Below are 22,952 nucleotides of genomic sequence, written 5' to 3' on the forward strand. Positions count from 1 at the left end.
AGAATAATACCTAAATCTTACAAATAGTCTAAGTATTAATTTTTAAAACACATCACATTAAAGAAATAACAGTTGTAGCTAAGTGTCTAAATCATACCACCGAATAAATAAAATATATACGTCAAAATCACAGATAACCGGAAATCTATTACATCTAATTAGAAAATTTTAAACTTAGATTTGAAAACGAAAAATCATAATAAGTATGGGGATTTGTGGAGACTGTAGTATTTTACTAGTTGAATTCACGATACGATCTAAGATAAACGACCATTGAAAACCTGGAAACACCGGACGGCTTTTTCGTCCCAGCATGGGACTCCTCAGCAGTGTGCATCCAGGATTTCAGTGATGGTCTAGCTTAGATCGACTAATGCATTCAACTGTTAAAATCAAAATAAGTCTAGATTTTTTGAAAAGGTCACTTTTCAGTAACAAAAATAAAAGTCATTATTGGATTGCATCTGAAGAAAAAATATGCCTTAACAATTTTGTAGACTTACACAAAATTCTGTACAATGAGAGGCCAAGATATCAGTTTCTAACAGACTGAGTTGGATAAGATTTGCTAGATAATGTATATTGATAAAAATAATTAAAGAGAAAGAAAATACTTTTTTAAAAGTTTAATGAATTCATCAAGTTTCTATATATTCTAAAGAAACGTTTCATGATTTAGTGTATTGTTTTTTACCTGATTTACTACTGATAATTTCGAGACTTTTCACTGCAGCTTGGATTTGACTTTAGTGCTAATTATTAAAACCAATTAGTTTTGTCCACTAAGGCTAACGAGCATGGGTTTCAATATGATGTATACTCCGGCCAACAGATTCTGTGGAACTAGTCGTTCAAACATTGGTGAAATTTCATATGTGAGCGTGATACATTCAAGTCTAAATAGTGTTATTCTTAGAAATATCAATGTAATACACTGGTAGTTTACAGGTTGTTGCCACTGTAAACGAGTTTAGTTAATACCGTTTGCTATAAATGAATGCTACCGATATTTTTATTATGATTTGATAAAAACATGAATTAGCTGCCCGTTTAGGAATCAAGCTTTGGTCTGAAAATCTGATCAACGACCCAACGTACACAATAATATGGACCCGTCAAGTTGAAATAAAGAACGGATTCTGTGAAACACACTAAGGAAAACCTTAGAATATTGAGCACGAGTGTATACTTTGACAAATGTTACAGAAAACTCCAAGATCAGTTTGAGCAGAAATCCAATTTGATAAAACACGCATGTAACTTCGCGCCTAGTTAGCGAATTGCATTGATAATATAAGTCAGTTTAACAAAATTAAGCCTAGTTCACAACAAAAATACAGAGACCTGAATGCCAAACGAGAAAAATCCTCAAAATAATTGACTATATTTTTCGGTATGCCAAGGTTAGACTTGATAGTCTCGAATAAATTGAGCATTGTGTAGAAAGTTAATAATAAATATATATTTTGTGATATCCTAACGAGTAGAAAATTGTTTTTCTGACGTTTCGTGACTTAATGTGATTTACTTCTTCTTAGTAGGTAAGAAGAAAGTGACTTACATTAAGTCACGAAACATCAAAAGTACAATTTTCTACTAATTGGCACATTACAAAACTATAATTATTATTGAATGACTATATGTTCAAATCAACCTGAATATGCATATAATGAGAAAATTAATATTTCTTACCAATCAAGCATAAAACATATGACCCATCTAGCTTAGATAGTAGAATATTGAACTCTTCTGAACTATCGTATAATGTCATGATAATTCTCGAGCACAATCTTTCATTCACTATAATATCATACGCCTATATATAAAACAATTAAATCAAACACAGTTAAGATGAGGATTTATTTACATACGTGAATGGACAGGAAAGTGTTTAAATAGCAAATGTACACCGTTAAGTATGTTTTTAGTAGAGTACTAGATTATGAACTCCATTCCATTCGTGTGTGAAATGATGTAAATGTTTTCATTTCTAAACTGCTGTAATGAAGAATTACACGTTTGTAATAAAGCTTTTAAGAGACAGACATCAGGATAATTGAGATATATACAGATTATATATATATATATATATATATATATATATCTTAGGATGGCAATTACAAAACAAAATTCAGACAGAAAGAGACGTAAGGACGCTGAAAGAAGTCGTTTCGCTTACGATACGTGGATTATGTGCTCTATTGGAAATCGATTATATCCATGACGAGAATAGCCACTTCAAAATTATAAATAAGTAGAAATTATAAAAACGACGAATAAAAAGAATTCAAGATTTGTGTTTTAACTCCTGACTCAAAATAGTGCACTGGAAATCCTCATTGTGATATACTGAAGATTTCTTTCAAGCCTCACACAAGATAATCATATGTTGCGACGGCAGTCATGAGACAATCAAAACTAATCTTATTATGCCAGCCATTTGTACTGCTTTATTGTTGGAAAAACTTAATTTATTGGAGTTTTCTCAGTCTCTACATGATGGTTGCTGAGTGTAAAATCCACACGTAAACCTCTACTTGAAGTTCGCGTTGATGATGTCGTTCAGAACAATGACCAAACCATCCAGCTAAGAGAACAAAACTCCACCAAAATCATCCACCTGAGCTACAAATGTTCTCCACCATCGCAACAGCTAAACTTATTTTCTTACAAAGCATCATTACATGATTAATGAGCACAATACTGACAATTCCATAAGGACTTTCATTTCTGAGTATCATAAACATATTTTGGAGACTTGGTGTTCTCTAAGTAAATGGTCTGATGGGCAACGAGGTACTGATACATATATGAACAAACTATGAAGTGTAGAAATCCTGAACAAAAGAAACTTGATATTTCACAGGAAGTTTTGAAAAGCATAACACTTAAATGGAAAAATGAACAACAGGCCTATTATTAAACACCTAGTTTATACGTGAAGCAAGAGGATAAACAAAACAACAAATAACCTTACATAAAATGCGTTGGTCTAAGTTGCTGTACATCGTGACAAAGAATAGAAAACCAATAAAAGGTCAACGTGTCAAAATAAACTAGAGACCTCATGAATCGATACGATATTCGTGAGACGGAGCTTTTCTAATTCGGTTTACAGAATGAATTATCCTCCAACGAGGTTATTCCTGAAGAGCATTTTTCAGAAAATCTATCAATTTTATCATTAACTGAAGATCTCCCATACGATGCTTTCAGAGTTGCAAATTAAATATCAGCTGTCAGAGTACATGTCTACAGAACAAAAGCAATTTTAATATGCTATGAAAACTCAGTACTATTGATAAATTCACTGGTTTAACATGATAAAAACTTCGTACATTGATCACAAAAATCTTACTATCTAAATGAAGATGACTTCGACACAGAAACACTGTCAAACCTCACTCCATGAAAAAAATGACTTAGTCTTAAGCAACCTAAACTTGATTGATTTGAGATGAATACTAGAGGTTGTTATCTGACACACAACAACTATCAAAATTTCAAAAAGCCTTTCAGCACTTCAATACTCTTTATGAAATTCTAGGGGTAAAAAGTTGAGATTCCGGTAATAAATAATAGACCTTCGGATGAACAAACTACCAAGACGCAATATGGGTGATGAAAACTGTGCACTGATAAGAAACCTTGTCTCGTAAGTCGAAATCAACCTATACGTTGCCGATTCCACTGTAAAAATTTATTTCAAATTATTCAAAAGACATACAAAATACTAGGCACAAAAACAAGGCTAGTACATGTAAAGTAAATATAAAAAACCAATTCAAATCTTCAAGAAAATGTTAACGCCATTAAAAATTTTACACTAACTTCATTCATCATGGAATTTATATGTAGTATAAATCCTGGTACAGTTAAGATATTTCTCGTAAATGAAATAACAAGCTCCTGAGGGAACTTTTCATATATCAAGGGTCTGAAATATAAAAATGCCTTATACAGAAAGGTAGTTTATACAAGTTGGTGAATATAAATCGCGAAATAAAACTTGGAAGAAATTCACGTAAATGTTTATGGAAATTACAAATCTAACTGTTTGTCATGGGCTAGGACAACTTCTTTTCCCTCTATCTTTACTTTGACTGGAATCTTGTGTCATGTACATAGACACTAACCCATATAAATCGGCTAATAACAACGTCCCTTAAATAGTATTTCCCAATAAAACAGACAACACAAAAGCTGTTTTCCTAAACAATTTCTTGTTACAGCTTACAGACTATCCATGGTGATGCAAATACTTTTGTACAACTGAGAAGTCAGTATCATAAAGCTACAATCGAAAGTATACGATCCTATCAAAAGTATGTTGCCTAACAATTTTAGATTGGTTACCTACAGTTGATAACAATACTTCCTGTAAAGTCTATTTAACAAAGATACCAAATACTGACGGACCGAGGAGTAGGAAAATGATTTTAAAGCAAAAAATTAACTGATTACTCAATGTAACTCATTTATTAAGTACAGGTTTGTACAAACGATCATGAGCCAAACTTGTTGTGTGACGGAAAGTAGTCCTACTCGGCACCCCGAACGGAAGCCGACTTAGTGGATTGAAAATTAGGCGCTTTAACAAATAAGCCGACATAAAAAAGTTAGGAACTAGTTTTTTTTCACCAACGCACCGTCTTCGAAAATTCATTGAGTAGGTCTGACGAAATCCATGTGTCAGGAAGCTTTAAAAGAACCAAAATATTATATCTAGCCGTCTCTATTTGAGTAAAGCGAGGAATGATGATAAATACCAACTATAGGATTTTCAAAAAACCATTATTTGAATCCTCAATTTGACGGGTGCTCATTAACGGTCAGATATTTTTTTCCAAGTACAAAAATGAAAACTAAACAGAAGGAATTACTCTATAAAGTTGTTCGTTTGATAAACGAGTCATATTCGCATAAAACTTTTTAATAACATCCTAAGCCGCATAACTGAAAATAATTTGCGAAAATGGATATGTAAGCATATATACAGTTCAATTTCGAAAAGTGATAACTACAGGAGGTTGTCCCCCAATGCCCTGGTACGGCTGAGAGTGAGGAGAGTTCACTCTCCCTCTCGAAATGTTTTCACATGACGACGTGCATACAACAACTGCCAGGGAAGTCCTACCCACTGCCTTCTCGCAGCATTACTCCTGTTTACGAAATTGAGAGGACGAAAAGGGAATGTCCAGCTCTTTAACCGATTTAGTGGATACGGAGGATGCCATGGGGGAATCGGAAAACCGTAGTTACAAACAGATGGTGCACATGGGCTTCAGGATCCTGAAGAAACAAATAACATATGAATCAACCGTTGGTCACCAGCTACCATGGGATTGTATCTCCTAACGTTGCTCCACCGCCTCGTGGATTAGACCTTTAGGTCAAAGGTTCGGGTGTGTGGTCTCCTAAGAAAACCACCTGCTTTGGTCCGGGCACCCGGGCAGTATCAGAGCCGTCACATGAAACAATGATAACTGCCAATGACCTTATTGTTATTATGTGGCACATATGTATTTGGTGTCCCCTTGTACCAATGTTTACGTGTCCAAATAAATAAATAGATACTTCTTGGTTATAATAATCTCCCAGATGATTGTGCTAGAATTAGGCGCAGGGTATTCGATAGATATGGAGACCGACCAATGATATATAGAACCATCATCGTCTTAGATAGCTGCTTCACGTACTATGCATGCCTACTTTTACTTGCTATACTAGCTAACACAGGAGTAGGTCAGGAAAAAAGATACAGGACATCAAACCAATATACATAAACAATTTACAAAGTTATCAGTCATTGATCAGAATTTGAGAAATTTTTGTTTGCAGTCAGGAGGGATATTTTAATTTTTGGTTACAGACTAAATGCAATGTGAATCAAAATGGTTGCAGTGGATAAGATAGGCCCATTTCACATTTTCCTTGAAATCTCGAGCTTAGTATTATTCTACACTTTCCACTCTCAAAAATTATTCCTTTTGTTTAAGCCATATAACTTGTGGTTAGTTTCCTAATCCCATCAATATGATGCTATGATGCTATGATCCGGAGCCTTTGACCTAAAGGTCTGATCCACAAGACAGTGGAGCGTCGTGAGAAGAAGCAGTCCCATAGTAGCCGGTGACCAACGGTTGATTCATACGTTATTTGCCCATGTGCACCATCTGTTTGTAACTACGGTTTTCCGATTCCCCCATGGCATCCTCCGTATCCACTAAATCGGTTAAAGAGCTGGACATTCCCTTTTCGTCCTCTCAATTTCGTAAACAGGAGTAATGCTGCGAGAAGGCAGTGGGTAGGACTTCCCTGGCAGTTGTTGTATGCACGTCGTCATGTGAAAACATTTCGAGAGGGAGAGTGAACTCTCCTCACTCTCAGCCGTACCAGGGCGTTTGGGAGCAATGGCGTAGGTATATACACTCATTGTCTTCCCTTAAACCGTGAGATTGAAATTACTTTATACCTTTTTTCCACGAACCAATTATTTCTCCCTGTGTGATATCCTTATACACAATCTTCCTTTTATATATTGCTACTGATTGAAGTAACTTCTATGAATTTGGTTTTCATCTCATTGTGTTGAGGTGTGGCAACTTGGACTGATGCATATATGTGCCTGGTCCTACGTTGCAGCTGACTGACTGATTGTTATTAAAATCTTCAATCAGCTCGCACTGTTATCACGTCTGTGCGACACATGTCTTTGTGGAAACTGCAGGCATTATTTTGTGTTTAAATAATGATCGCAAGTGATTACCAGTGAAAAGTCGTGAATTTATTTGGATCTTCAAGTTGAAATGCTTCACTGTCAACAGATACATACCAGTTCTAAGCAACCATAATTTTAACGGACTAGGTATTTTATCAATTTACTACACAATATACAGATGGGTTGAAGATGGTAACGAGGTTAAGTGCTAAGAGCACTGTAATATAAGTTATTACGACTACACCCCACCAACTTATTAGAGGTTTAGGTACGTAACTCTAGAAGAAAATTGTTATGTAGGGGCTAGAAATACCCTCTAAATGTTTAAATAAACTATATATGAAAGGGTATTCTAAATAGCAAGCCGATTTAATTCTTATACTTAGAATGCTTAACTACAACACCACACACGTAAATTAAAGCAAAACTAGCGACCCTACTTCTAAGTACCGAACCAGAGTACTTAATAATAACATAGCTCTCATAGACAAGCAGAATCAAGCAAGAATTTATGAGAAATATATCCCCATCCATTTAACACTAACCTCATAGCAATGGTAAATATACCAGTTAAAGAGACTTTCGTTAATGCAGGAGTGTGTCTAGCCAAACCCTTTTGCAAAACAGCCTGGAAGGCGCCCATTAGTTAAAAAGGGAATTTACATTCAAATGTTCAAATAAACGCTTTTGCACAAGATGCTGGAGAAACGTTGTAGCTAATCGGTTCATTACATGCTTCAGTTTTTCATCTATAAAATAAGAACTTTGGAAAATTAGCGTTCACATGAAACAGCTAAGGTAAAATTATTATGAAATTTCCATTCTAAAATTTAGTATTCGCGGATCTATCATCAAAGATGAAAAATAGATAACATGAAAATCCGCGAATTAATGTCCCCTGGAAGTTGTTTGTTAGATGATTGAACACGCTTGAAAACTTTACTTAACAAGCTTTACGCGACTGACCAGTTTCATTAGTTCTTAAATTAGAGTTATGAATAAAAGCCAAACGACTAAACCTGGACCAAGTCACTATATATTTACTAAACAATTAATATCATTTAGTCGGTAGTAACTGTGAGCATCAGAATATCTAGAAACGTAGCACATAATCAAATTGACACGAGTGTAAATGAATGCAACCATTTCAAGCCACGTTTATTGGCGATAAATTCTCCATCGGGGAACAAGTGTATTTATTAGATATGATAGGTTGAAACTAACTTGATCCTATGACATATTACGTCAATGTATAGAAAAATAATTTAATAGACAATGCGTTTCGTCAGGTAAGTACAAGCTCTTGCGTTTATTATTAAGCTATACTTATGTTTACCCACGACAGCATTGCGCCACCTTGATTGAAATAAGTGACGCATGTCTCAAACACAAATGACGAGCTACTTTGCTTGTCAGACTATTATATAGTGCATATTACCTTGATTGTTACTTAATGTAACTCAACCACCAAGTACAGGTTTATATACTAACCTTTGAACCATACTGGGTGAGGGGTATTGGTACTAGCTAAAGAGGCAAGGTTTGAATCTGATACCTGTTGGTTGAAAACCTAGTGCTTTAACCATCAGACCACCGCTCTGACTTTCACCTCATACATCACTACTTATTTTACAGAAACGAAAGGTTATGTTCAAACTCCAAGTCGTGTTAAATGAAGACTGCCTGAACTTGAGTTATAGTTTTGTCAATTACTTTCACGTTGAGCAAACATGTTTTTTGGATTAACCAACAACGTTGGGACTTCACAACAGCTCTTGTATCAAAAATGAGGCCTATGTTGAGCACGTAGGACTCTAGGCGGTATTAAAAAACCACATATCCTATGACGTTATAGGCATAGATTTAAAGATAACAAAAAATCATGAACATGAAAACCGTTAAAAGTTTTTAGAATTGTTGACTAAAAAAAGTGTAATTAATCCTGTGTTCATCAAACCCTTATAAACCGCTTCAGACAATTTTAGTTCCAGTCAACTGTACTAGATTATAAGGCACCAATCATTCATGTCACTAAGTACTATGTGAAACGTTGGGTTTTCAATTACAGTTCTTAATTACTGTAATGAAACATTATTTGGCTACTCAAATATATTCCGTCATCTTGACAAACAGATTCTGTACGTTTTGAACATTTTGTTAGGTTATAAATTATAAGAATCTATCTAACAGAGGAGAAATATGTCGAGTCACTTTTCAGACCCGTATATATTTTCAAATCTACTTTCATAGGTCCGACAGTTCAAAAACTCAACTTGATGTTTGTTACAAATCTAAACATCTAAAACCAAGGTGTTCAGCAATATATGATGGAACTTATGAATTACTCGAAAGAACCCATAAACATGCTGCAATGTTATCCCTAGATTATGACGTTATCTTTCTCCTGATAAGGACAAAATAGAGAGCGTACAAATGCAACAGAAACCCAATAATCAACATTTTGAGTTCTGGGTGTCGCACATCGCTCTACAGTTTGTTCAACATGGAATAACTTAATGATGAACTATGCTAACAGAATGAATGCTAAAAATCAAAACAAACAAAATACAGAAAACTTGTCCATCTAGTTCAATAATTTGACTCGAATGTACAGAAACCGAATAACAATAACACTAAAACATTATAGAATAAACTCACCTTGTACCAGCGACCACTGACAACAATTGGTATGTATCAGTAAGAATGACAGAAATAAGTTTAAAACTTTGGAATCACTAGGAATGGATGGCTAAACGTGTATGGTACCGACAGTAACTTACATCTAAAGAACTCATATGTTCGGCAACCGTAGAAAATAACCATTTCGTTGTAATTATCCATTCAACCAGTGTAGGTTTCCTTAACGCAAGAGATACATAAGACACCTAAACATTACGAATGATTCAAAGTAAAATACTTTAAAGTCTCCGGTATCCACAGAATTCACTATATATCGAATAAGAACTAGAAAACGCTAGATAGAGTAAACACCCTAAACCTTGATAAAAGCAACCTACTTCGTAATCCAGCTTCGAGTTATATTGAAACTTCAGATACTTTACAAACCTTAAGAGTTCAGTGGCTTAAAGCAAAAATACAAGAGTAAATATCTAACAAACCAGGAATTAAATGAGTCACTTTGACATCATTTCCTTCGAGTATCTTGAGGTCAAACTCCGAGCTGAGTATAACGAGTTAACCTAAAAATGGACAAACCGAAAGCCTCGAATAACATTTCTCCTGACTACGAAACTTCTCCAGTTTTTCTACAACTATCCTACAACATTGATTAAACTAACTTGGATGACTACAGCAGATAGCGCTTTAGCTTTTGCATCACGCCGTTCAGTTCTTTGCTTCCTACTTTGTTCGATGAAATCAGTCACTTCAGGCTTAACCTCCTTAAACATAAGTCAGTCAAAGCGGCCTTCACAGACATTTAGCGCCGTTGCGCTCAAATTCGATAGTGCGACTAATTGCAAAGTACAGACTTCTCTTGTCGAAATTAACGATTCATTTGTCTTCTGGAATTTTCAACTAGATGGCAGAAGAGAAAATGATCAGGTTTTAGTATTATTACGTCTAGTAAAAAGTCCAGTAGTTTGGTGATTAAGACCAAGGGAAAGTTTCAACGAATTTTATTGAAGTATTCTATTCAGCATGGATGTCTCTTTGTGTGTAGTTCATTGATAAAATGCATAAGAGGTTAGTCATATGGGATTTATTATTGAGTGATATGATGCACAGTAGTCATATCTACCCGATTTTTTCTGTACCGTACCGACTGCAAGTTCAGTGCTCCTAGACTAATCCAAATTCTATTATCATATCCCTTTTTGTACACCTTCACGCGACTAAACACGTTTTTTAAGGTAGTAACACAATCAAAACGCCAAAGAGTTTATCCTTAAATTACGAAATCAAGCTGCCAAATGAAATTTTGCTGGCCAGCTTTATGTGCAGCTAAGGGATCGATTGACTGCAGAGATTAACACATCTAGTCTGGAAAGACAGCTCACACAAGTACCGAAGTGTTCCTTTCAAGATGCTAGAACCTCATGTAATAATTATGAAACAGGACACCAAGAACTCCACTACATTATTTAGTTACCCAAGTGCAATGCATACTCAAGGTCTTGCAGATAGTAATTGAATAGCAGGTCACGAAGGTGATACACAAGTTTGGTAAACGTTTTCCCGATGGCAAATTTCACACACCTAATTTATGTGTATTTCGTAATGCTCAATGCTCCAACTGTGGTAAAATTGGACACATCCAGTCAGTTTGCAAAAATACTGTGCATTTCACCGTGGGTAATAAGCTTTGTCATCCTAATAATTCGGATAATTTTAATGATCATATATTACCCTTACTTACAACTTCCAGCAATTCACTTCACACTCAAAAACGATTATATACGTCCAGTAGTGCTTTTCATTTCTTGTTGTTGACAATGGCAGTGTTAAGTTCATTGTTTCGGCTGGAAAGTTGAAGTCACCAAGTCCCTAAATAGTCCAAGTTAAATCATGTAGAACTAGTTGAGCACTACCGAAATTATTATATTCGAGATTTGTAATTAATTCGCAATCGAGTACAGAAAAATCATCAGTTTGTACAGATGCCACAAAATGTCGTGTAGGTCGAATATTCCTCTTAGAATTGTCAGGAAGTCTAAAGTATCGGGTTAAAATCAAGGAGAAGGATGATCTGTAGATTGAGCTGTGTGAATTCGCCCGTTCCAACGATTTGTATATACATACATGACCAGCCCCAAATGCTGTGATAAATCTTTTATTATTTGAATGTGTGACTTTTACTTGAAGATGTGTGACAGATAAACGGTTCAACAACAGGTCTAGTTTAGGTACCTCAGTTAATAAATTGACGTGTACGATTGTTGAGCTCAGACTGCTTTCAGACCACAAAAACAATGAAAGAAATGAAACGATGTGGGTCTCTAATTACAGAACAACTTTCTGGATAACTGAGTTAGGGACGGCCACAAAAGGTAATCGAGACTACCTTCTCTATCTGAATCTCCACCCCAAACATGGTTTCACATAAACACTTATAATAATAATTACTCAGCTGTGTTGATATTTCATAAGATATCAATGTAAATTGTTTTAGTAAGTGTTGGGTCGTCTTCCGGAGAACTTCGACGGAGCCTCCAGAGCCCTAAAAAGGAGCCGAAGAGCCCTAGTCAATCAAAGTATGATGGAACATCCTAGAATTCCAGCGTGGCGTGCTACTATTGGTCGGTAACATAATATATCGTTAACGGATTGGCTGAAATATGATGTTGATTTAACAGACGCTAACATCTATAAATACCCATGATTTTCTGTACAGGAACGTACTTTGGAGTAAAGTTTTTCTCTCATACTTGCGTCTTCTCTCTGGTATTCAAGTTGCTGAGTAGTTCTAGCCTGCGGGTTACCAGAATAGCTTAGGAAACGAATATAGCGTTCAATCAACAAGACGTATCAACTGGCGGCGGGCTTAGCTTGTCAAGATGTCATTTACCTTTGAACAATTTGAAGCCTTGCTGGAGCATCAAGAAAAATGTTTGGAACAGTTCCAGGTTCGTATTATAGAGTCTTTAACCCAAAAATTGAATCGAAGTCAAAATGGTGATACAAATGATGCTTCCAAATCTTATGTCGACCATGTTATTAATTCTATCCGTGAATTCAATTTCGATGGTTCGGCTGGTATTACTTTTTAAACCTGGTTCAAGAAATATGAAGATTTATTCAAGGTCGACCTCAGAAAACTTGATGACGCCGCCAAGGTCAGAATTCTCTTATGAAAACTTGGCACGTTTGAACATGGACGCTACAGTAATTTCATCCTTCCAAAGAACCCAAGAGACTTTTCTTTTGATGAAACGATTGAGATTTTGTCACAGATCTTTGCTGAACAGTCATCCTTATTCAATATTCGTTATCAATGTCTGAAGATAACAAAAGCAGCTGATGATGACTGAGTGAAGCATGCAGGTTTAGTAAATCATGAGTGTGAACGCTTCAAATTATCAACTATGACAGAAGATCAGTTTAAATGTCTCGTATTCGTGTGTAGCCTACAATCTTCCGAAGATGCTGATATCAGAACCAGAATTTTGAGTCAGATTGAACAGTGTCCGAACATAACACTACAAGAAGTTATTACAGAGTGCCAAAGACAAGTAAACTTGAAACATGATACTTACATGGTAGAAAATAATTATCGTTTGCCATATATTCATGCTGTAAGCGAAAAGAAAGAATTCGACACAAGAAAAGTGTCGCTCACAGACAACCAGCCCCCATCTTCATGCTGGTCATGCGGAGGTTGGCACTATCAGAGGTTCTGCCCGTATAAAGAACATCGTTGCAGAAAATGTCATCGAAAAGGGGCATGAAGAAACCAGATGCAGAAAAAGAAACTATAAACGACATTTTGTAAAACCTTAGTTCAAGAAATACAGGTCTGGCGCAATAACGAAAAGAATATTGGTATGACATAACAAAGCACGAATTTGCCGCCAAAGAAAGTACGTAACCTTGGATATTAATAAACACCGTACTCGACTTCAGCTTGATACAGCTTCTGATATTACTTTAATCAGCCCAGAAACTTGGAGGAAGATTGGGCGACCCATAGTGTATCGAACAACACAAATAGCACACAGTGCATCAGGTGGAAAGTTAAATATTGTTGGAGAAGTGCCATGCACTGTTTCTAAAGGTACTGTAACAACAAATGCAACAGTATATCTTACAAAGAAGCCAGCACTCGACTTAATGGGATTAGATCTTATAGAAGCACTTAACCTAGCAGAGCGCTCTATTAACAGTATCTGCAAACGAATCAGAACTTTTAACACCTCAGAGTGGAGCCAGAAAAATGCCATTCTACAAGGACACCAAAAGGTGTTTGAAGAAGGATTAGGGGAATGCATGAAGGCTAAAGCAGTGCCAACTCTAAAACCTGCAGCTACTCCCGTTTTTCAACCTAAAAGACCCGTACTCTATGCTGCTCTTCCAATAGTTGAACAGGAATTCCAACGCCTTCAGCAAATGGGTGTTATCGAGCTTGTAAACTTCTCGAACTGGGCTGCACCAATAGTGGTGGTCAAGAGGTCGAATGGAAGTGTCTGTCGATGTGCAGACTACTCCACGGAATTAAATGAAGCTCTAGAGTCCCACCAGTATCCGTTACCTTTACCGGAAGATCTTTTCGCTAAGTTGAACGGTGGCAGATATTTTGCGAAATTGGACTTATCAGACGCATATCTACAAATCCCGGTATCTGATGAAAACAAAGATCTTTTAACGATCAACACACACAAAGGTCTGTTCCGGTATAACCGACTACCTTTTGGGGCGAAGACAGCGCCCTCTATTTTTAAGCTAATTATGGATACCATGTTACAAGGTATTCCAGGGGCAGCAGCTTACTTAGGCGACATCATAATTATGGCAGTGGATAAAATGGACCTGTAGAAGAAAGTGGACCAGGTACTAGAACGCATAGCCGATTATGGTTTTCGCCTCCGAGCGGAAAAGTTTGACTTCTATATGCAACAAGTATGGTACCTTGGGTTCATAATAGATAAAGACGGAAGACGATCAGATGCAGAGAACATTGAGGCAGTGAAAACAATGCCTAGACCCAGGGACATTACTACCTGACGATCATTCTTGGGATTGGTCAGCCATTATGGTACCTTCCTCCCCGATCTCCATCGTCTACGTGCTCCACTAAACAACCTACTATAAAAGAATACGAGATCTAATTAGTCTGCGGACTGCCAAGCGTCTTTCAAGAAAATCAAGCAACTCCTGACCTCCAATCTCTTATTGATACATTACGATCCTTGGCGACCGATAGTCGTCGCTTCAGATGCTTCTAACTATGGTGTGGGTGCAGTTATCTCTCACATTTTTCCTGGTGGGTCTGAAATAGCTATCTCACACGCTGCCAGATCTTTGACAACGACCGAAAGGAACTACAGTCAGATTGAGAAAGAAGCCCTATCAATTATCTTTGCAGTGAAAAAGTTCCATAAGATGATATATGGCCGACATTTTACTCTAATAACAGACCATAAACCACTACTTGCAGTTTTTGGGTCAAAGAAAGGTATTCCTGTCCATACAGCTAACCAACTCCAACAATGGGCAACCACACTTCTGGCTTACGACTTCAAGATCAAGTATCAGTCTACCACCGCCTTCGGGCAAGCTGACGCATTATCAAGATTAATAGGCTCCCAATCGAAAACCCCAGGGAAGACTCTTATAGCAAATATAAAAGCCGAGGAAGAAGTTCATCGTGTATTGGATGACGCAATCAATGGACTCCCAGTAACCTTTGAAACTATCAAGAAGATCACTGAAAGTGATAAGATACTGAGCACAGTCAAATGCTATCTCTCGACCAAATGGCCAAACAATCACCTTGACGGAGAACTTTTGCAATATTTTCGTCGACGGGACTCACTAATGGTTGTTGACTCGTGTATTATGTTCGGTGATCGAATTGTTATTCCGAAGTTATTACGTCACAAGGTTCTCAAGCAGTTTCACAGTGGCCATCCTGGAATCAATAAAATGAAGTCGTTGGCTCGTAGTTATGCTTATTGGCCATCAATGGACAAAGATATCGAGAATAAATGCTGTAACTGTCCATCATGCATTCAAGCCGCTAAAAATCCTTTGAAATGCGAACCTCAGTATTGGCCTACGCCTGCAGGACCCTGGGAAAGAATTCATGCAGATTTTGCTGGTCCAATCCAAGGAAAAATGTTTCTAATTATCGTAGATGCATTTTCTAAATGGCCGGAAGTATATATCATGCCAAATGGTACAACATCAGAAACAATCCACAAGCTGTCTACCCTGGTCAGTAACACAACCCTCCCTCCTTTTATGATGTTAGGCTCCCCTAAGTTTGTGGTCAGTATGAATATTGCTTTATTCAGGCCCATAGTTGAAATACACTGTCTCTAATAGTTCCATGTTACAAGCTAATCAGATGGTAAAAGCACTTGTATTATGGGTTAGACATCCATTTATTATATCATACTGCTATGAAGATAACTAATGGTATAAGCTATCAGAGACAGGTCAGACTATATGTGGTTAAGTGATGGTAAGAACTAATGGTAAATGAAAAGATATGAAGGGATAGGTTGTAAAATTTTCAGGGTTAGAAAAATAAACCATTGAGCAACTCACGAGAATTTAGGACATTTGAGCTTCTTTTGATCGGCCTTAGTTGATCAGCATCCATAAGATTAGTGAGTTATCTGTCTACTTGTAACAGGAAAAATAAAAATAAAAGGACATTACACTTAGGAAGAATAATGTGGTTTTAACCACTAGAGAGATTCGGAATCTGAAAATGAGGGTTAGGGGCAGAGGACCATGGTTAATAATCGATAAATAGTGGGATAGGATAAAGCATGTGTTTTGTAATTCGGTTATATTCACACTAATAACAATGGGGTTCGTTATATTCTTATTCCGTCTAGATATTAGGCGGTCCATGATAAAGTGCCTCATTGGTGGGTGGGAGTTCAAGGAACAGTTGATGAAGCTCTTTAGAATCTGGTAACAGGCTTATTAGCCTTTTAAATTTGGTAAAAGTGTCACAGTTATGGATAGGTATTGGCAACCTGTTCCACAATAAACTATACCGCACTGTTAAAAACTAACAACGCATTCGTTTTTGGTGTTTTACGGTAAATAGTATATATGCGCTGTTTCTTAGTCTATAGGCAGGGTCATGGATCATAGTTTGGCAGGAGGTTAGAAATGAGAGTCCATTTATTGCTGTGTAAAGAAATATCGGATTATTCCTTAGCCTTCAGTGCAATGAAGATTCTAAAGAGAGGTGCTTGCATCTACGTGTGTAATGGAGAGTGCAGTCATTTCCTAGCAGTTGGCGTGCAAAGCGTCTTTGAACATCTTCTAATCTTATTTTTTCTGTGGTATTCATAATAGAGAAGATAAAAGAGCAGTATTCTAGGGAAGGTCGTACACATATTTTGTAAAGGGTAAGCTTAGCCTCTGTCGTGAAGAAAATTTTCGTTATGAAGCCAATTAGACGTCTAGCTTTAGAAATAATAGAGGAGTCATGTTTTTCAAAGTTTAGGCTTCCTGTGTAATTAATTCCTAGATCATGTACTGATTTGAGTGCCTGCACTTTACTTTTATTTCGGTGAAGCTGAAGTTCGTAGGGGTGCTTTCCAAAGTGCAAGATCCCGCATTTGTTGAGGTTAAATGGTAATTGCCACTTTTCGCTCCAGATAGTTAGGTTAATGAGATCATCTTGAATCAGGGATACACTATCACTTAGAGCCTCAGGCTTATAGCCGTGTACTATCTAGAGATCATCAGCATATAAGTATGGTTTCCCAGATTTTATGATGTTACATACATCGTTTATATACATGAGAAACAAAAGTGGACCTAATAAATTTCTCTGGATGACGCCACTAGTTATTGATCTGGGTGATGAGAGACAGTCGTAGTACTTTACCATTTGTTTACGTCCCTTTATCGTGACCCTTCAACGCTGTTCGTGACTTGGGATTAAGATATAGCAATAATGTGGACTTTTCCAAGCACATCGCATCGCATGTATCTAATGCACAGAAGCTCATTGGATTCATCATGATAGATTTCGCTGACACCAAACCAGATTATTATTATATAAAAAATGTATCACACCCACCCCTAAATATAGCTTTTCAGTTTATGGCAATATAAGCCATAATGATTTGAAGAAAATTTAATATACTTGAAGAAGTTTTACTAAAGCTCTTTTGAGATATTCTAACAATGAGAATCACAACCAAACATGTCAACAACTCAGGTGAGAACCTTTCCAGATCAGGTACATTAAGTTAAACCATGTCTTTATCTACCGTCTTATAAGCGGTATTTCTTGCTCTTCAAAATTCAATCAGTCATGGTCCGTTACATCATTTCAAAAAATGCGCGATAAGGAGAATTTTTTGTTGATTCCAAGAACCAACATGAACCTGTATCAGAATCTCTTCGTTTTTCGCCATTCGGCTATATGAGGCAGACTTCCATCAGGCAGTAGAAACATAACCCATATCAAAAGTCTCATTGATGAATTTCTCCCTGAAAGTGGTTTGTGTCACCCATAAAATACGAGAATAATTAACAATGATTTATGCAAAATATACCCAGCATCTACTTAATTAACTGCGAAACGAAATAGGTTTTTTATGTTTTTTTTCATGCAAGCAACTAATGTTTGCTTACGTTCGCAGTTATTACTATTGTTAACACGGTTGCTCCTTTGGCATATTGGGTATTCATTTTTTCTTTGTTTTTACTCTGCATAAATTTTGTTCTTACCCATTCAGAGTTGCTAATTAAGAATATAATGTCGTACATTACTCTTGGCGAAATAAATTAATTTTTCAGAACTATTTCATCTTCCTGACGTGTACGTGACCCATACATATTAGTATTTGGCTATCATTCTCCGCGGTTGATCAAGTCTTCCGTGGCACCACTCTAAGTTATTGCTGCATAAGCTTTTCATGCCTGAAGGTAACCATCGTTCTATTGATAGAAAAAAGCAGACTAGTAGAGAATAGATCTTTATTTGGATCGTGGGACAGTGACAGTGGGGCGAGAGGTAACCTGTTCAAGCACACAAAGCTTTTAAACATTCAGTATGACATAATAGGAAATATAGTGCCTATGCAAAACAAGGAAGTAAAGGAATACTTGAGCTCTACTGTTTTGACACATGTTTAGTTGCTTGAGGTCAACTCCTAAATAATAAACTTAAGTTTTAACAAGTTCTAATGCTACCATAAAATCTTACTACGTTGGTGATTTATTTTTATTACTACTCAAACACATATTTTACGATTTATTCTTACTATGTTTCACAGACACTAGTTAGATCACTTACACATCTCAATTTTCTTTCCATCCCTCGTTTACAGTCAAATTAATATTCTCCTAATCAGTATAGAACCTGTTTAAATATGGTGAATGTCATGTAGACATTATCGAAACTTCTGTGTACTTGTAAGAAACCAAAACTGTGAAAGGGGTACTGACCACTGATCGAGAAAGCCAAGTGTAGGTAGATGTTATCAGCACTTATAAAAAACTAATCAAACGATAAGGTCAAGAATATCCGTGCTTTTCAAATAGAAATTGTCAAATGCTTGTACATAAACAGTGCAATTTTACTAATAAATTAAAGTAATTATGGTAACAGCCGTCTGGCTGGCGTAAAAAGCCATGTGTGTCTTCTCAGATTTCAGGTCAGAACTGACGATTCCTGGCACTCCTTTGTCTCTCGGCGACAAGCCGGAAGAGAACGTGGAACTGCTCTGTGATTACGTTCTCGCTTGATCTCGCATCAAATGTACACTTAATAGCTTAACAACGTCGACGAATCTACATGCTCCTCAATAAATGCATCAAAAACCACAAGATCTGTGTTAGAAGTCATCAATAGAAAGCTTGATTTTGGCTCGCAGTGCTACGAAATTATAATAAAAGCACTAATTCATTCCTCCATCTAGGACAAACTCACATCTTAATCTTTGCGGATTTTAGTTTTTCCGAAACTCCCAAAGAATTGAACGTCTTACAACGAACTACAAGCTGTTTGAAACAGGGCAAAGAGATGCTACCACAAAAGAACACCGTAAAATGTCACAATGAGATTAGCAACTTCATATTAGAGTAGGTTCACTTGAAGGTAAATTAGAAATGATCAAAAATGTGTTTCCATTTTGAAGCGAAGATCATGGTTCTAAAAGAAACCTGATCCTCTGGTGATGTCACAGTAGATGAGCTGAACGTCCAAGGCATGACACTATTCAGGCGTGATAGAACACGGAACAGAAGGCGGCGTGGCGATATAAATCATCTGTTTATTCAAAGTTAGAAAACCACCTAATTCCAAACCCTCTACGTCTATCGGAGTCTTAATGGCGTTGCTTCAACATTAATCACACAAGATACCCGATTAAAGGAATAAGTGTTCATCCCAAAGGAAATTAAGCATGAACATGAAGTGTACTCTAGGTGATATTATTAGTACCACACATGTGGATATGACACATATTGCTAACGAGCGATTTCATAACCCTATCCCTGAACCCTGGCAATATGGATCTGATACTTGAATAATGGTTTCACAAACAACCCTTCGTAGCCACACAAGTTCAGCACTGAATAAAAGAGAAGTTGATAATACAAGACGAAGAAAAGATACAAAAAATCATGAGGACTAGACTACGCACTGTCAAATGACCAGCGTCTACCCAAAGATGTTCCAGTAGAAGCACCAAGAGAAATAATGATTTCGGCAGTCATATTATGCGTGGTCGTAGACAAGACCTGTAGTGGTAAGAGAGAGGTCACTGTATTTGAAAAAGCCACGAAAATCACTAGACTATGATATGGCATTTTCAACAATGGTGAATGACTAACAAGACAAGATAAAGGATAAGATTCAGATAGATATTCTGGATAAAATCTCTCAAACGAAAACTTCAACTAGAAGGAAAATATAGTGTTATGCTTTGCTTACCAAACGAACTTTGAAGCCGAATAAATGATTGCTAAGAGGGTTTACACTCAATATGTAGAACTGAGAGGAGGTCGGAAAATGGTGGATGCAGGAAAAATCGATTGGTATGGCACCGCTCAGCCTCGGAGAAGTTACAGAAGTAAAGACATTTAGCTGAATTAAAACTTATATTGAATAGTATTATTTTATCTGTGTTTTCGGATGTATTTGTTTCACTAAACTTCTGAACGTGTATATTTAGATCTTTGACTCCGAACATTTTGGTTTCTGTTTGCCTTCGGTTTGGTATTTGAATGTTTTTGCACCGGGAACTTAAAAAAGTGAAGGTTTGTTTTGTAACTGTTAAAATAATTATTAAAATGACATTTGGATCGTTTGTTTATCATTTGCGAATAAACTTTGGTACCTGAATTGAAGTTTGGTCCTATTGCTAATTTTGGGTCCGTAAAATACAAAGAGATTGACATTAATTACTTACTTGAGCCTCTTACCCCACGTGGAGGTGCATGGCCCACCCACCAGCATTCTCCATCTAACTCTGTCCTGTGTAATCCTTTCAAGTTCTTTCCAGTTTTATTCATCCTCTTCACATCTGCTTCTATTTCCCGGCCTAATGTGTTCTTTGGCCCTCCTCTTTTACGCTTCCCTTCCGGATTCCAGATTAGGGACTGCCTCGTGATGCAGTTTGGTGATTTCCTCAATGTATATCCTACCAACTTCAAACGTCTTTTCCTAATTTCCTCTACAGCTGGAAGCTGATTTTTCCTCTCCTACAGAAGGCTGTTGCTAATGGTATCCGACTAGTGAATGTTGAGTATTTTATGTGGACAACTATTTATAAATATTTGTATGTTCTTAATGATGGATGTATTATTATTATTAGCTTTATTCAATGTTATATTTTTGGTACAATATAGAATTCTCAGCACAAAGAACTTCAACAAGTTTCCGTTTCTTACTTCTTCGTCCTTCCTGACGATAAATGTTGAGTGATCGCCAGTTAGGAGTTAGCAGCCCAGTCAATCGACATCTGAATAATGCACATTCTTCTCGCAGCATATTGCCAGCAACCACGATGTCTCTGATTAGGCCTTCTGGAACCATTACAGAGAAAGGTTGTACACTTTTCAGGAATGCACCTGAATAGGTTGTGCGATTAATAGCCATAATGATGAACTAAATTAAACAAAGTTAGAAAACTTGTTGAAATATCTAGATGACAGGAACAGGTAGGCCAAATGTTTAAACAGGCCGCCAATGATGATGTAGTAGTCCTTCACGTTCCTGCTTCGTACAGTAGGGCTGTCTTGACGTTCGTTTTGAAGATTCTGACTTTCATATTGGTTGACAGTTGTTTTGAGTTCCATATGTTCTTCAATTGTAAGAATGAGGTCCTTGCTCTGCCTATCCTCGCCTTTACATCTGCATCCGATCCTTCTTGTTTATCGATGATGCTTCCTAGGTACATGAATGTTTCCACATCTTCCACAGTTTAGCCATCAGGTGTGATTGGCTTGGTGTTCTCCGTGTTGTATTTGAGGGTTCTGCTTTTTTTGTGTATGTTGAGGCCTATTGAAGCAGAGGCTGCTGCTACATTAGTTGTCTTCATCTGTCTTTGTTCGTGTGTATGGAATAGGAGGGCCAGCTCATCTGCGAAGTCCGAATGTCTGACTTCAGTGCTTCAGCTGGTATATTGTCAGCTCCTGCCGCTTTCCCACTCTTGATTTGTCTGACGGCCATCTTGATTTCCTCTGTCTTTGGGTCTGTATCCGGTGGATTCAATGGGGCTGGTCTATTCAGCAGTTCCTCGAAGTATTCTGCCCATCTTTTCCTCTGTTGTTCAATATCCGTGATCTTTTCTTCTTTGTCCTTCACTGGTCTCTCTCTTACCAATTTATTCGTTGCGCCATATAACTGTCTCATATTTCCTTCTCTTGCAGCTTTTCTCACCGTCATTGGTTACTTTTCAACGTATTTCCGCTCGTCAGTTCTGATGCTCTTCTTCACTTGCTTGTTTGCTTTTTCGTACTCTGCTCATGTTCGATTGGTGTTAATTGCTGTCTTCTTATTCTTCCTTTCTTTAATCTTGTCCAAGGTTACCATAGAGATCCATTCCTTTTGATGATGCTTCTTGCAATCCAGAACCTCCGGACGCGTTGAAGTTAGTGCTTCTTTGACCCCTTTCCAGTTGTCTTCTATCCTGGTTTCTTCTTTCAGTAGATCATGTAAAGCTTTGAACCTGCTGTCAGGAGTTATCTTGAATTCGTTGAGTTCGCTAGTAACTCGTAGGAAGGTTGTATTGAACCGTTGTAATGCTATTTGTCCAGTTGTTTTAGTGTTTCTTTAGCTTCAGTTTCATCGACATACTGTGCTTCAATAATAGAAGAGAGCAAAACCTTTGACGTAGAATGAGACGTGGCCACTTTGTGTAACTGGTGTCTTTCCATATTAAATATATTATTCTATCCCTATCCGAATTGTGTTCTTCAGAAGTAATAAACATCATGTTGCTGGCAAACAAGATAGGACGGGTCGGCATAGACAATAATATAAGTTCCACTTAAAGTAGTCACATCATGACAAATCTACAGTTCTTGGATTAGGTCTATTGTTATGATAACAAAGATGGATGTACTA

The 22,952-nt window shown here is 37.0% G+C and overlaps 1 protein-coding gene across 1 annotated transcript in view; it reads right to left on the reverse strand.

Moving 5' to 3' along the window:
- Smp_137040 (putative ubiquitin-protein ligase) overlaps nucleotides 1-10,131 on the reverse strand; it is a gene marked incomplete at both ends in the record, with an annotated part of 34,281 nt that extends 24,150 nt beyond the window's left edge. Inside the window, 12 exons of the mRNA XM_018796655.1 lie at nucleotides 504-568; nucleotides 1,693-1,816; nucleotides 3,832-3,937; nucleotides 7,267-7,349; nucleotides 7,385-7,470; nucleotides 9,380-9,470; nucleotides 9,502-9,606; nucleotides 9,639-9,695; nucleotides 9,739-9,803; nucleotides 9,841-9,902; nucleotides 9,938-9,987; nucleotides 10,021-10,131. Coding sequence (XP_018651775.1) covers nucleotides 504-568; nucleotides 1,693-1,816; nucleotides 3,832-3,937; nucleotides 7,267-7,349; nucleotides 7,385-7,470; nucleotides 9,380-9,470; nucleotides 9,502-9,606; nucleotides 9,639-9,695; nucleotides 9,739-9,803; nucleotides 9,841-9,902; nucleotides 9,938-9,987; nucleotides 10,021-10,131 — 1,005 coding nt within the window. The remainder of the gene's footprint in view (nucleotides 1-503; nucleotides 569-1,692; nucleotides 1,817-3,831; nucleotides 3,938-7,266; nucleotides 7,350-7,384; nucleotides 7,471-9,379; nucleotides 9,471-9,501; nucleotides 9,607-9,638; nucleotides 9,696-9,738; nucleotides 9,804-9,840; nucleotides 9,903-9,937; nucleotides 9,988-10,020) is intronic.
- Between the last annotated feature and the right edge of the window lie 12,821 nt (nucleotides 10,132-22,952).

Source organism: Schistosoma mansoni, chromosome 4 (genome assembly GCF_000237925.1).
Source record: "Schistosoma mansoni strain Puerto Rico chromosome 4, complete genome".
Classification (NCBI taxonomy): Eukaryota; Metazoa; Platyhelminthes; class Trematoda; order Strigeidida; family Schistosomatidae; genus Schistosoma; species Schistosoma mansoni.